The 13,866-nt window shown below is 45.0% G+C and overlaps 1 protein-coding gene across 1 annotated transcript in view; it reads right to left on the bottom strand.

Moving 5' to 3' along the window:
• The window catches only part of LOC106588493 (uncharacterized), a 72,407-nt gene that overhangs the window by 20,204 nt on the left and 38,337 nt on the right, over positions 1 to 13,866 (bottom strand). Inside the window, exon 4 of the mRNA XM_014177585.3 lies at positions 10,369 to 12,448. Coding sequence (XP_014033060.2) covers positions 10,369 to 12,448 — 2,080 coding nt within the window. The remainder of the gene's footprint in view (positions 1 to 10,368; positions 12,449 to 13,866) is intronic.

Here is a 13,866-nt window from a genome sequence, read left to right on the forward strand (position 1 = left end):
AAAAACAAACAGGAAAATGCTCATCCAGAGGCGGCGCTCCGATTGGGTGGTGACTTTAATGCAGGGAAACTTAAATCTGTTTTACCTAATTTCTACCAGCATGTTAACTTCTTTGGGATAGGGGGCGGTATTTTGACGTCCGGATGAAAAGCATGCCCAAAGTAAACTGCCTGCTACTCAGGCCCAGAAGCTAGGATATGCATATAATTGATAGATTTGGATAGAAAACACTAAAGTTTCTAAAACTGTTAAAATAATGTATGTGAGTATAACAGAATTGAAATGGCAGGCGAAAGCCCGAGGACAAACCATAAAAAGAAAACAAATTCAGCATACCACTGATTTCAATGGCTGGCACTTTTATAATAGGGCGAAATTGTCCCCGATTGCAGTTCCTAGGGCTTCCGCTAGATGTCAACAGTCTTTTTAGCAAGAGTTTCAGGCTGGTTTTTTGAAAACTGAGGGAGAAGTTGTAGTTTTTCTAAGTGGCTCCCATTTTGGCTGTAGTGTTTCCAAGCGCGTGGCGGAGAGAGTGCCTTCTTTTTGTTTATCTCCAGTAAAGACAATAACAATTCTCTGTCTTAAATTTGATTGTTTATTTGCGTATTAGGGTACCTAAGGATTGATTATAAACTTTGATTGACTTGTTTGGATAAGTTTATTGGTAACGCTTGGGATTCATTTTGTATGCATTTTGACGGAGGGAAACCGAGTAGATTATTGACTGAAGCTAAACTGAGTTTTTATGGATATAAAGAAGGAATTTATCGAACAAAACGACCATTTGTAATGTAAGAGACCTTTTGGAGTGCCAACAGAAGAAGATCTTCAAAGGTAAGGCATATATTATATCGCTATTTCTGACTTTCGTGTCGCAACTCCCTGGTTGAAAATGATTTGTTATGCATTTGTGTGCTGGACGCTGTCGTCAGATAATCGCATGGTTTGCTTTCGCCGTAAAGCCTTTTTGAAATCTGACGCCTTGGCTGGATAAACAACAAGTTAAGCTTTATTTTGATGTATTGCACTTGTGATTTCATGAAAGTTTAATATTTATAGTAATTTAATTTGAATTTGGCACTCTGCCATTTCACCGGATGTTGGCCAGGTGGGACGCTACTGTCCCACCTATCCATAAGACGTTTTAAATGTTCAACCAGAGGGAAAAAACTCTAGATCTCCTTTACTCCACACACAGAGATGCATACAAAGCTCTCCCTCTCCCTCCATTTGGCAAATCTGACCAGAATTCTATCCTCATAATTACTGTTTACAAGCAGAAACTAAAGCAGGGAGCACCAGTGACTTGGTCAATAAAAAAGTGGTCAGATGAAGCAGATGCTAAGCTACAGCACTGTTTTGATAACACAGACTGGAACATGTTCAGGAATTCTTCCGATGGCATTGAGGAGTACACTACATCAATAAGTACATCGATGATGTCATCCCCACAGTGACTGTACGTACATACCCACACCAGAAGCCATGGATTACAGGCAACATCTGCACTGAGCTAAAGGGTAGAGCTGCCGTTTTCAAGGAGCGGGACTCTAAACCGGAAGACTACAAGAAATCCCACCATGCCCTCCGACAAACCATCAAACAGGCAAAGCGTCAATACAAGACTAAGATTGAATTGTACTACACCGGCTCCGGCGCTCGTCGGATGTGGAAGGGCTTGCAAACCATTAGACTCCAATTGGGAAGCACAGACGCGAGCTGCCCAGTGACACAAGCCTACCAGATTAGCTAAATTACTTCTATGCTCGCTTCGAGGCAAGTAACACTGAAACATGCATGAGAGCACCAGCTGTTCTGGACGACTGTGTGATCACGCTCTCCGCAGCCAGTGTGAGCAAGACCTTTAAACAGGTCAACATTCACAAGGCCGCAGGGCCAGATGGATTACCAGGACATGTACTCCGAGCATGCGCTGATCAACTGGCAAGTGTCTTCACTGACATTTTCATCCTGTTCCTGACTAAGTCTGTAATACCAACATGTTTCAAGCAGACCACCATTGTCCCTGTGCCCAAGAACACTAAGGTAACCTGCCTAAATGACTACCGACCCGTAGCACTCACGTCTGTAGCCATGAGGAACACCTACGTGAGAATGCTCTTCATTGACTACAGCTCAGCCTTCAACACCATAGTGCCCACAAAGCTCTTCACTAAGCTAAGGACCCTGGGACTAAACACCTCCCTCTGCAACTGGATTCTGGACTTCCTGACGGACTGCCCCCGGGTGATAAGGGTAGGTAACAACACATCCACCATGCTGATACTCAACACGGGGGCCCCTCAAGGGTACGTGCTCAGTCCCTGTACTCCCTGTTCACTCATGATTGCATGGCCAGGCACAACTCCAACACCATCATCAAGTTTGCCAATGACAACAGTGGTAGGCCTGATCACCGACAACGATGAGACAGCCTATAGGGAGGAGGTCAGAGACTTGGCTGTGTGGTGCCAGGACAACAACCTCTCCCTCAACGTGATGAAGACAAAGGAGATAATTGGGGACTACAGGAAAAGGAGGACCGAGCACGCCCCAATTCTCATCGGGCGGATCTGTAGTGGAGCAGGTTGAGAGCTTTTAGTTCCTTGGTGTCCACATCACCAACAAACTATCATGGTTCAAACACACCAAGACTACCGTGAAGAGGGCACGCAAAGCCTATTCCCCCACAGGAGACTGAAAATATTTGGCATGGGTCCTCATATCCTCAAAAAGTTCTACAGCTGCACCATGGAGAGCATCCAGACTGGTTGTGTCACTGCCTGGTATGGCAACTGCTTGGCCTCCAACTGCATGGCACTACAGAGGGTAGTGCGTACAGCCCAGTACATCAGTGGGCCAAGCTTCCTGCCATGCAGGACCTCTAAACCAGGCGTTGTCAGAGAAAGACGCCAGCCACCCTAGTCATCGACTGTTCTCTCTGCTACCGCACGGCAAGAGGTACCGGAGCGCCAAGTCTAGGTCCAAAAGGCTTCTTAACAGCTTCTACCCCCAAGCCATAAGACTCCTGAACAGCTAGTCAAAGGGCTACCCAGACCCCTCTTTTACGCTGTTGCTACTCTCTGTTTATTATCTATGCATAGTCACGAACTCTACCTACATGTACATATTACCTCAATTCCCTCAACTAACCGGTGCCCCAGCACATTGACTCTGTACCGGTACCCCCTGTTATTTCACTGCTGCTATTTAATTACTTGTTACTTTTATTTATTTTTTACTTAAGCAACAATGCAGAAAAATACGTGTTAAGGGTTTGTAAGTACTGTAAGATCTACCTGTTGTATTCAGCGCATGTGACAAATACAATTTCATTTGATAGTAGGTGCCAGACGCATCGGTTTTTCAAGTCCACCACCCAAAGGACATCCAGCCAACTTGACACAATTGTGGGAAGCATTGGAGTCAACATGGGCCAGCATCCCTGTGGAACGCTTTTGAAACCTTGTAGGGCCCACGCCCCGACACATTTCGGCTGTTCTCAGGGCAAAGAGGGCAGAGGGGGTGCAACTCAATATTAGGAATGTGTTCTTCATGTTTTGTAATCCCAGTGCATAAGAGTTATATAATGACTATAACCCACACAATAGTAGTGAGACATCAGTATGTGATGTTGATTGAAATACCAGGTATAGGTCCACACGGCAAAGTTACATTTTTACCGAAAATTCACACAAGCCGGGACGGGCAGAGTACGGAAGCAATCTTTCCCCAATGAAAGCAGTGCAGCCAAGACTGAATTCAAGCAATAACATAAATAGTAAAACATGTTTTTATACATTATAACTGGATTATAGCTTCCATCCAAACATCATGAATGATATATATTCATGTCATAGTCACCAGTCAACTCCATTACACACAAAAGTTACTTAAATTTCAACCAGTGAATGCCAGCTATGCTAGCTATTCGACATCTGTCTTAATGAGTGTTAGCACGCTAATAGCACACCCTGCACACAAACATTTATATTTTGAAGGGGTATGCAGTAGGTTGATAACAATATCACCTAAGTATGTTGTATTTTATTTAACCTTTATTTAACTAGGCAAGTCAGTTAAGAACATCTTCTTATTTACAATGACAGCCTAGGAACAGTGGGTTAACCTGTTAGGGCTAAGGGGCAGTATTTGCACGGTTGGATAATTTTATTTTACCCGATTTAATCTGGTTACTAATCCTACCCAGTAACTAGAATATGCATATACTTATTATATATGGATAGAAAACACCCTAAAGTTTCTAAAACTGTTTGAATGGTGTCTGTGAGTATAACAGAACTCATTTGGCAGGCAAAACCCTGAGACATTTTCTGACAGGAAGTGGATACCTGATGTGTTGTATTACCTTTAAACCTATGCCATTGAAAAACACAGGGGCTGAGGAATATTTTGGCACTTCCTATTGCTTCCACTAGATGTCACCAGCCTTTACAAAGTGTTTTGAGTCTTCTGGAGGGAGATCTGACCGAACAAGAGCCATGGAACGATGATGGCCCATTAGACACCTGGCGCGCGAGTTCATGTTGGGTACCCTCGTTCCAATACGTTATAAAAGAGAATGCATTCGTCCACCTTGAATATTATTCATGTTCTGGTTAAAAAAGGCCCTAATGATTTATGCTATACAACGTTTGACATGTTTGAACGAACGTAAATATATATTTTTCCCCTCGTTCATGAAGTGAAGTCCGGCAGGCTTAGATCATGTGCTAACAAGACGGAGATTTTTGGACATAAATGATGAGCTTTTTTGAACAAAACTACATTCGTTATGGACCTGTGATACCTGGAAGTGACATCTGATGAAGAGAATCAAAGGTAATGGATTATTTACATAGTATTTTCGATTTTAGATCTCCCCAACATGGCGGCAAGTCTGTATCGCAACGCGTATTTTTCTGGGCGCAGTGCTCAGATTATTGCAAAGTGTGATTTCCCAGTAAGGTTATTTTTAAATCTGGCAAGTTGATTGCGTTCAAGAGATGTAAATCTATAATTCTTTAAATGACAATATAATATTTTACCAATGTTTTCTAATTTTAATTATTTAATTTGTGGTGCTGACTTGAATGCCGGTTATTGGAGGGAAACAATTTCCTGAACATCAACGCCACAGTAAAACGCTGTTTTTGGATATAAATATGAACTTGATAGAACTAAAAATGCATGCATTGTCTAACACAATGTCCTAGGAGTGTCATCTGTTGGAGATTGTAAAAGGTTAGTGCATAATTTTAGCTGATTTTATGGTTTTGGTGACGCCTGTCTTTGAATTGGCACAACATTACACACAACTCTTGTAAATGTACTGTCCTAACATACTCTAAATTTATGCTTTCGCCGTAAAACCTTTTTGAAATCGTAAAACGTGGTTAGATTAAAGAGATGTTTATCTTTCCACAGGGTGTAAAATAGTTGTATGTTTGAAAAATTTGAATTTTGACATTTATTTGGATTCAAATTTGCCGCTCTTGAAATGCACCTGCTGTTGATGGAGTGCACCACGGGTGGGACGCTTGCGTCCCACCTAGCCCATAGAGGTTAACTGTTAACGATAGAGTTTTACCTTGTCCGCTCGGGGATTCGATCTAAAAACCTTTCGGTTACTGCCCCAACGCTCTAACCACTAGGCTACCTGCCGCCCCGTATCAGACGTTTAAAAAAAAAATAAAAACATGAGTTGGGACACACCCAGAAAAAAAATAATATTTGGAGGTGCTGACTAACAGCGAATAAACTATAAAAATAAAGAGAGTCGCACACTCCATATATAAACTCCCAGTAATTTATTGGGTAAGTGATGCCGAAACGTTGGCGTTTTACCCAATACATTACTGGGAGTTGCAATATGGAGTGTGCGACTCTCTTTGTTTTTATAGTATCAGACATTTCAAACAACATTCCCAGCTAATGAGAAAACAGTCATGGTATTTAATTTAAGAGAATTGACAAGATTTAACAAGGCATCCTTGGGGCTTATTTGAATGGGCGCCAACGGGAGATTGAGGGATTTTAACATCCGTACCCTAGTACGACCCATGTGACCGCAGTGAATGTGACTGAGGGACTATGAAAATCACTAAGAATACATTTGTGGGCACCAATCTGTTTGTTTTTTAAAACCCTATAAAGTAGTCCAGGATTTTGTGACATTGGTAAAAATACGCTTGAGTGGCACGTTAGACATGCATTGTGGCAATTGTTCTGCCAATACCTCGGTATGACCTAACTTTTTAGTGCCCACAACTGTAATAATTATCATGATGATCATTAATCAAGTCAGGCATGTACTGCTTGGTACATAATGAAATCCTGGCACATTCACATCTGCTGTCTCAGCCACTGCCTGTCACCAAGGGAGTACCCCAAGGCTCGATCCTAGGCCCCATGCTCCTCTCAATTTACATCAACAACATAGCTCAGGCAGTAGGAAGCTCTCTCATCCATTTATATGCAGATACAGTCTTATATTCAGCTGGCCTCTGATTTTGTTTTAAACGCTCCACAACAAAGCTTTCTTAGTATCCAACAAGCTTTCTCTGCCCTTAACCTTGTCCTGAACACCTCCAAAACAAAGGTCATGTGGTTTGGTAAGAAGATTGCCCCTCTCCCCACAGGTGTGATTACTACCTCTGAGGGTTTAGAGCTTGAGGTAGTCACCTCATACAAGTACTTGGGAGTATGGCTACACTGTCCTTCTCTCAGCACATATCAAAGCTGCAGGCTAAAATTAAATCTAGACTATCGTAATCGCTCCTCTTTCACCCCAGCTGCCAAACTAACTCTAATTCAGATGACCATCCTGCCGATGCTAGATTACAGAGACATAATTTATAGATCGGAGGTTAGGGTGCTCTCGAGCGGCTTGATGTTCTTTACCTTCGGCCATCAGATTTGCCACCAATGCTCCTTAGAGGACACATCACCTCACTCCATACTCCTCTGTAAACAGGTCATCTCTGTATGCACGTCACAAGACCCACTGGTTGATGCTTATTTATAAAACCATCTTAGGCCTCACTCTCCCCTATCTGAGATATCTACTGCAGCCCTCATCCTCCACATACAACACCCGTTCTGCCAGTCACATTCTGTTAAAAGTTCCCCAAAGCACACACATCCCTGGATCACTCATCTTTTCAGTTTGCTGCAGCTGATAGACTGGAACGAGCTGCAACAAACACTCAAACTGGACAGTTTTATCTCAATCTCTTTATTCAAAGACTCAATCAATAACACTCTTACTGACAGTTGTGACTGCTTTGCGTGATGTATTGTTGTCTCTACCTTCTTGCCCTTTGTGCTGTTGTCTGTGCCCAATAATGTTTGTACCATGTTTTGTGCTGCTGCCATGTTGTGTTGCTACCATGTTGTCATGTTGCTACCATGCTGTGATGTCATGTGTTGCTGCCTTGCTATGTTGTCGTCTTAAGTCTCTCTTTAGGTAGTGTTGTGTTGTCTCTTGTCGTGATGTGCGTTTTGTCATATATTTATTTACATTATCATTCTTTTTTAATCCCAGCCCCTGTCCCCGCAGGAGGCCTTTTGCCTTTTGGTAGGCCGTCATTGTAAATAAGAATTTGTTCTTAACTGACTTGCCTGGTTAAATAAAAAGGTTAAAAAAAACAGGTTGTCTTTAACTATAGTACAGCACATCCCATTCTTTATGTCTCTCTCCCCGTGTCTCTGATTAATTGAGTGAACGCTCGTAGGTCCAGGACGGTACCTGTATGGCGATACTCTTTAGTATCGTGGCAAGGAAACAAAACACGAAGCAGATGTAACTTCTTCAGGAAAACAGCCCCGATGTTGGAAACAAACATCATTATGCTGTCATCCAGAGTCACATTTATTTATTTTCCAAGCTATACCTCACAATACTTTACATAACAGCAGGTTTTTACAGGACAAAATAGTTTGGTGTGCTTGGTGTTGCGATACTGGCATTGTCACAGCCCTAGAACGATGCCACTTCCATCATGTACCCACGCCTCTCCACCTCCCAAGTGTCAACCTCCAGCCAAGCACTGCAGGCTGGAAATGTGCTTACAGATTACATCTCGCAGTCTCAGCACGATACGTTCAGACTGTGCACAGACATGTGTAAGAGAGAGATGAACGGAACAGCGGGGGAAAGAAAGAGAAGACTTAATCATTTTCCCCCTTCCACCACCCTCCCTCCCTCCTCTCCTGGGCCAGGCTGTCAACTCAGCTCTGTCAGATCCACAAGTAAACAAAGGTCAAATTTGAGGTAAACGGAAGATGAAAAGACGAGGTGTGTCAGCCCAAGCAGGATTCGATCGCTGGGTGGATAAGTGCTGCCGAGAACAGATAACACTGTGCCAAGATGAATTATGCCCCTAATGCTATCTGGATGGGTAGCTTTCATTCATGTCATAGATGTACAGACATAGATGTACAGTGTGTCCAAGGCCTGTTGCCATAGATGCATCTTATTAAGATCGTGTAAATTCCTGTATATTCAAATTCCCCAGAAACTCCAACCGTTGTGTTTTGATAGGTATGTCTTTGCGTGTGTGGGACTTTCTCTTTCACCCTCCCATCTCTATCTCTCCTTCTCTTGATGTCTCACTCTCCCATTGCTTGTCTCTCTCTCTCCCTCCATCTCGCCCTCCCCTTTCCTCTCTGTTGGCAGAAGGAAAGCAGGATGAGGCTGTAAAAGCCAACAGTGGGCGGTGAAACAGTCTCCAAACACTTGCCTGGCAACACCCACATGATAACAAGCCACTCACTGTACCTGTTCTGGTGACTTAGCATTCATGTAGGTCAGAGAGCCACCAGCATTACAGGTTACTGAACTGCCCTTGTGACTTCTGTCCGAATTCTTAGCTGAGATCTAGGCTATGCATGCCCAGAAACACTTGCATAAATCATAGATTAATGTCAACTTGAGTCCCCCATGTGGATCTCACATTCAGATTTATATAAGGATTCGACCTATATAACTGAGGTCAGAGAGCCAGTTCCACTGAGGAGCCAAATCACATGGTGAAAGAGTCAATAATAGTCTCAGTGACAGAAACATGAGCTGCTCAGGTCTACCTGTGGCCTGAGGGGTGGCAGGGTTATTAGATATCCGGACCAGCACACAAACAAAACGCGAGTGCACTGTGCCGACTCTGCAAAACACAGTTTGCATAGGATAAGTGTCAACATCTCGGTCGAATGGTGTAAGATAAAGCTCCACTGGATGAGTGGTGCTCAGTATATCCTAATGTCAGTATGTACATGCACCTGTGTGACTGATATACGCCTGACAATGTCATTAGAGGGAACATAAGGATGTGGCCTTGTTGGATGTTGTAACTCCTGCCACGTCCCGTCAGAGATGTGTCTTGTGGTGTAAAAACGTCAACTGTAAAAACGAGCCATGGTGAATGAGTGTGAAACCATTAATTGGTATGTGCCATGTTCTTCTGTGGAAGAACCAATGAAGTGTTATATGATGAGTTTAGCGTGATATCCAAGCCTTGAGGAATATCGAGTGGTGTGTGAGGCTTGCGTGCCTGCGTGAATGTGTGTATTGGCATGACATGTCCCGAATCATGTTTAGGCTTAACACACATGCCCCGTAACCACGGCAACCCTGGCCACACAAGCAGCGACTTCCTTATCTGTAGGAGCCGGCCTGCATTGTTTTCTGTTACTGTATTTATTAGAGACCTGTTAAATGTGTATTATGAACGCAGATGGGAAGAGCTAGTAGCTACATGAGAGGGGAGCACGGATACTGTGGCTGATGTAACGCATCTAGCCATGGATCTATTGCGTTTCATCAGCCTCCGGTACCATTTCACCGCTCTCACCCTTTCATTCAGAAAGGGCATCGGCATCACCGCGGTGGAACTCATTAAGTGAAAGGTAGAAAAATCAGGGAACTACACTGGTAATGTTAACTTTTTCTCAAATCAGATTGTCACGTAATCTCTTCCTAAACTCATCTGTACTTCAAAACGTCCATGTAAACGAATGATAAAATGCTCGGTAGCCGTCTAAAACATGTTCAATTTCTTCCTATCCCTTCTATATTCTTCTCCTCTCACACTGTGTTCTCACAATCTCTCACTAAACAGAAAAAAAATGTGTCATGAGGCCAATGGTGAAATACGTGTCTAAGACAAATCCAATCCAATTGCAGTCCTATTAAATGCCCCTATTCCCCCTGTACTAGACCCCTTCCCATAAGACTCTGTCATGAATTCTATCACACTCCTTTTACCATCCCCATGATCCCAGTATTCACACAATCTCTTCCTGAAACCTTCTCCAACTAAAACCTTGCATCTAAACCAATGCTAAATTAAACCCCAGGTCAGTACTCACATAGGCGTCGGGGAAAGCTCTATACTTGGGCACCAGGTTCTTCTCTGGCTCTGGCTCTGGACTGAAGTGAGATCCTCCATGGACAGACCCTCCATGGACGGACCCTCCATGGACGGACCCTCCATGGACGGACCCCGTGTTGAACAGTGGTGAGTTCAGGCCTTCGTTACTGAAGCTCCTCTGCAGACCTAGACCAATAGAGCCCACAGAGCCCATACCACCCAGTCCCGGGCTGAGCTTGGACTGGGAGTCGTTAGAATTGGCGAACGACCTGTGGATGTCCAGAGATGAGCTTGTGGGACTGAGAAGGTTTCCGAGGGTAGAGGTGAAGCTAGGGAGGGGAGGGGGCCTGCTCATTCGAGAGTTGGTGTCTGTGTTGTTTCCGGTTAAGGAGCCAGACATCAGGGAGGAGAAACGGTCGTAGCGGACGGATGTTGAAGGGTCATTTCCGGTTCCGGCTCCAGATTCAAATCCAAGTCCGTTCCCGGGCCCACCGGCCATGCCCATACCAACCCCTGAGCTCATGCGGTCCTGGTTAGGCCCTATGTCCGGTAGGGAGCTCGTACGGAACAGAGAGGGCCGCTGGCCTGGGCTATGGGCCTTGCCGTTCTCCTGTGGTTGATCAATCGATGCTGAACGATAGCTGGAGAAGAGGAACGAGCTGTCCAGGCGCGAGGGTTTTGGAGACTGGTTGTTGCTCCCTCCGTTTAGTATGGGGGACGGCGAGTGCTCTGAGGATGAGTCACTGCCCAAGGAGCTCTTCCTCACGATGATGCTGTTAAGAGCCGAGCCTCGGAGTGGGAGGTTGAGGCTTCCACGGTTCAAATGGTGGTCCCCAGCCTGCTGCTCCTGCTGCTGCTGGAGCTTCATCAACTCCAGAGGGGAGCGCATCTCTTTGGGGGCACCCCGGTTGAGGCCCAGGTCTGCGGACAGGATGTAACGGTCGTTAGGGACCTCCAGCGAAGGCCCAGGGGGCACCTGGGGAGATTTGGTGTTGGTGGGGGTGGAGCAGGGGGCATCCTCCACGATAGGGGAAAGGGAGGAGAAGATGGAGGGGGAGGTGGTCCCACGCAGGCTCCTCTGCCTCTGGACCGGGATAGGGTTCATGCTCTTCAGGGTGTCCACCAGGCATTCCATGTCACTGTGATAGGGAGAGCTCGGGTCAGGGGTCATGGGAGAGGAAGAGGGGGAAGGGTCTGAGGAGGAGGGGTCAGGGAGCAGCTCCACAAGTGTGGCCTTGTACACCCCAGAGAAGAAGTCACTGCTGTCTCTGCTGTAGTCCACGTCGTCAATGGACTGACCCGCCGAGGAGAAGTTTGAGACTGGGAGCGACTGTTGATCACAGCCTGACTTTATCTTCTTTCCCACGGACTCTCCCGCCCTACTCTTTTGCTCTACCCCTCTCTCTCTCTGTCCTGCAGGTGCAGTGGCTAGCTCCTCCTCCTCCTCTTCCCACTCCCTCCTCCTCCCCCTGCCTGTTTCTGGCTCGCTACTCTCATGGCTCAGCCGAACTTCGCTCCTGTCGCTCAGCCAGTGACCGTTGCCGGGGGAACCGGGCATGTTCGAGGAGTGGGAGGACAGGCCAGGTTCCTGGAATGGCGGCCCGGGGGAGGTGATGTGTTGTTTGTACACAGGGAGGGAGGGGGACAGGGAGGAGTAGAATCCATTGTGCGTGGACACTCTTGACTCATTCGACTGAGAGTCAGAGCGCCAGGACACCCCTGTGGGGTCGAAAGTGGTTTGCACCCCCTCATACTGGTTTCTCCATTTGTATTCTGGTACAACTGGACCTAGGTCACTTTCAGTTCTATTGGGGTCAGTGATAGTGCTTTTACTGTAGTCCACACTGAATACAGTGTGGTCTGTGGTGTCATTGTCGGTGACCTGGGAGACTTTGCGAAAGTCCTGTTTTGGTTCATCCATGCCCTCGTGGGTGGGAGAGGGTCTTATAATGAGAGTGGAACGGTATAATTTCATCTCGCTGTCTGACTCCAGATAAGCCACTATCTGCTGAATTTCTGAGTCAGAGCCCTCAGAGTCTTTTAAAGCAGTACTGCGAACAGCTGAAGCATCCAGAGACCTAACAGGTAGGAGACAAACAGAATGGCACAAGTTAATAATAGTCATTGACCAATCATGGCAGTGTTTTAATTAAGGACTGTTTTGTCAAGAGGTGGTGATTATCTCGGCGAGCTATGGAAATCATAGAGGGGAACTTCAGGTATGCAGAATTGGGTGTACTGTAAAAACAAAAGTTAACAGAAGCTAGGCTACATGCTTCACCAGCAGTGTGTCAGTGGCTGGGTTTTGTGTCATTGATTGGGAAATGTAACAATGATGGCCCAAAAACTGTATACATCTTCTTGTGTATAGTTAGTACATTAGTATTTGACAAATATATATTATACATTGTGTGGTGGGCCAATTTTCTTTCAGACTGTCCAACCTAAAATGTATACTGGGACGCAAAAAATAACTTACACACATTGCAACAATGTTTAACCAGAGATTAGTTTGTGTTTACAATGTGAATGAAGAGTTGCTGAATGCTAAAGGTTTCTTTAAGTCAACAGGTTTCAAATGATGCCAGGCCAAACCTACTGTGATACTACTGTGGATGTAACTATTTGTTAAATCCCCTTTGAGCTTCAATGTCACAGGTTTCCGTGACAATTTGAAATGAGTCACTATTTCGCCATCGCCTTGAAAATGTGCAGAGAACTCCAAACAAAGCATTACAGGTACAGTCACTTTTGAATCCCAGTACTATTCCACATGACTCAAATAACCGTTAACAGCTATAGTGATTACTGTTCTGTTACAGCTCTCTGTGTTGGGAGGTGGCATTAACTAAAGTTCCCTACCTACTCTTCGCGCAAGGCACGGGGGATTCCAAAAGCACTGGAGGTCAAAAGTCAAGAAAATAGCACTGTGTTGTGATAACCTTTCCACAAACCTGTAGGTGTACAACCTGAGCTCTCTCATACAGTACCAGTCAAAAGTTTGGACACACCTACTCATTCAAGGGTTTTTCTTTATTTTTCAAAATGTTCTACACTGTAGAATAATACTGAAGACATCAAAACTATGAAGTAACACATATGGAATCATGTAGTAACCAAAAAATGTGTTAAATCAAAATATATTTTAGATTCTAGCCACCCTTGATGACAGCTTTGCACACTCTTGGCATTCTCTCAACCAGCATCACATGGAATGCTTTTCCAACTGTCTTGAAGGAGTTTCCACATATGCTGAGCAATTGTTGGCTGCTTTTCCTTCACTTCAATTGGGTTGAGTTTGGGTGATTGTGGAGGCCAGGTCATCTGATGCAGCACTCCATCACTCTTCTTCTTGGTCAAATAGCCCTTACACAGCCTGGAGGTGTGTTGGGTCATTGACTTGTTGAAAAACAAATGATAGTCCCACTAAGCGAAACCCAGATGGGATGGCGTATCACTGCAGAATGCTGTGGTAGCCATGCTGGTTAAGTGTGCC

The sequence above is a fragment of the Salmo salar genome, chromosome 27, assembly GCF_965601325.2.
Source record: "Salmo salar chromosome 27, fSalSal1, whole genome shotgun sequence".
NCBI lineage: Eukaryota > Metazoa > Chordata > Actinopteri > Salmoniformes > Salmonidae > Salmo > Salmo salar.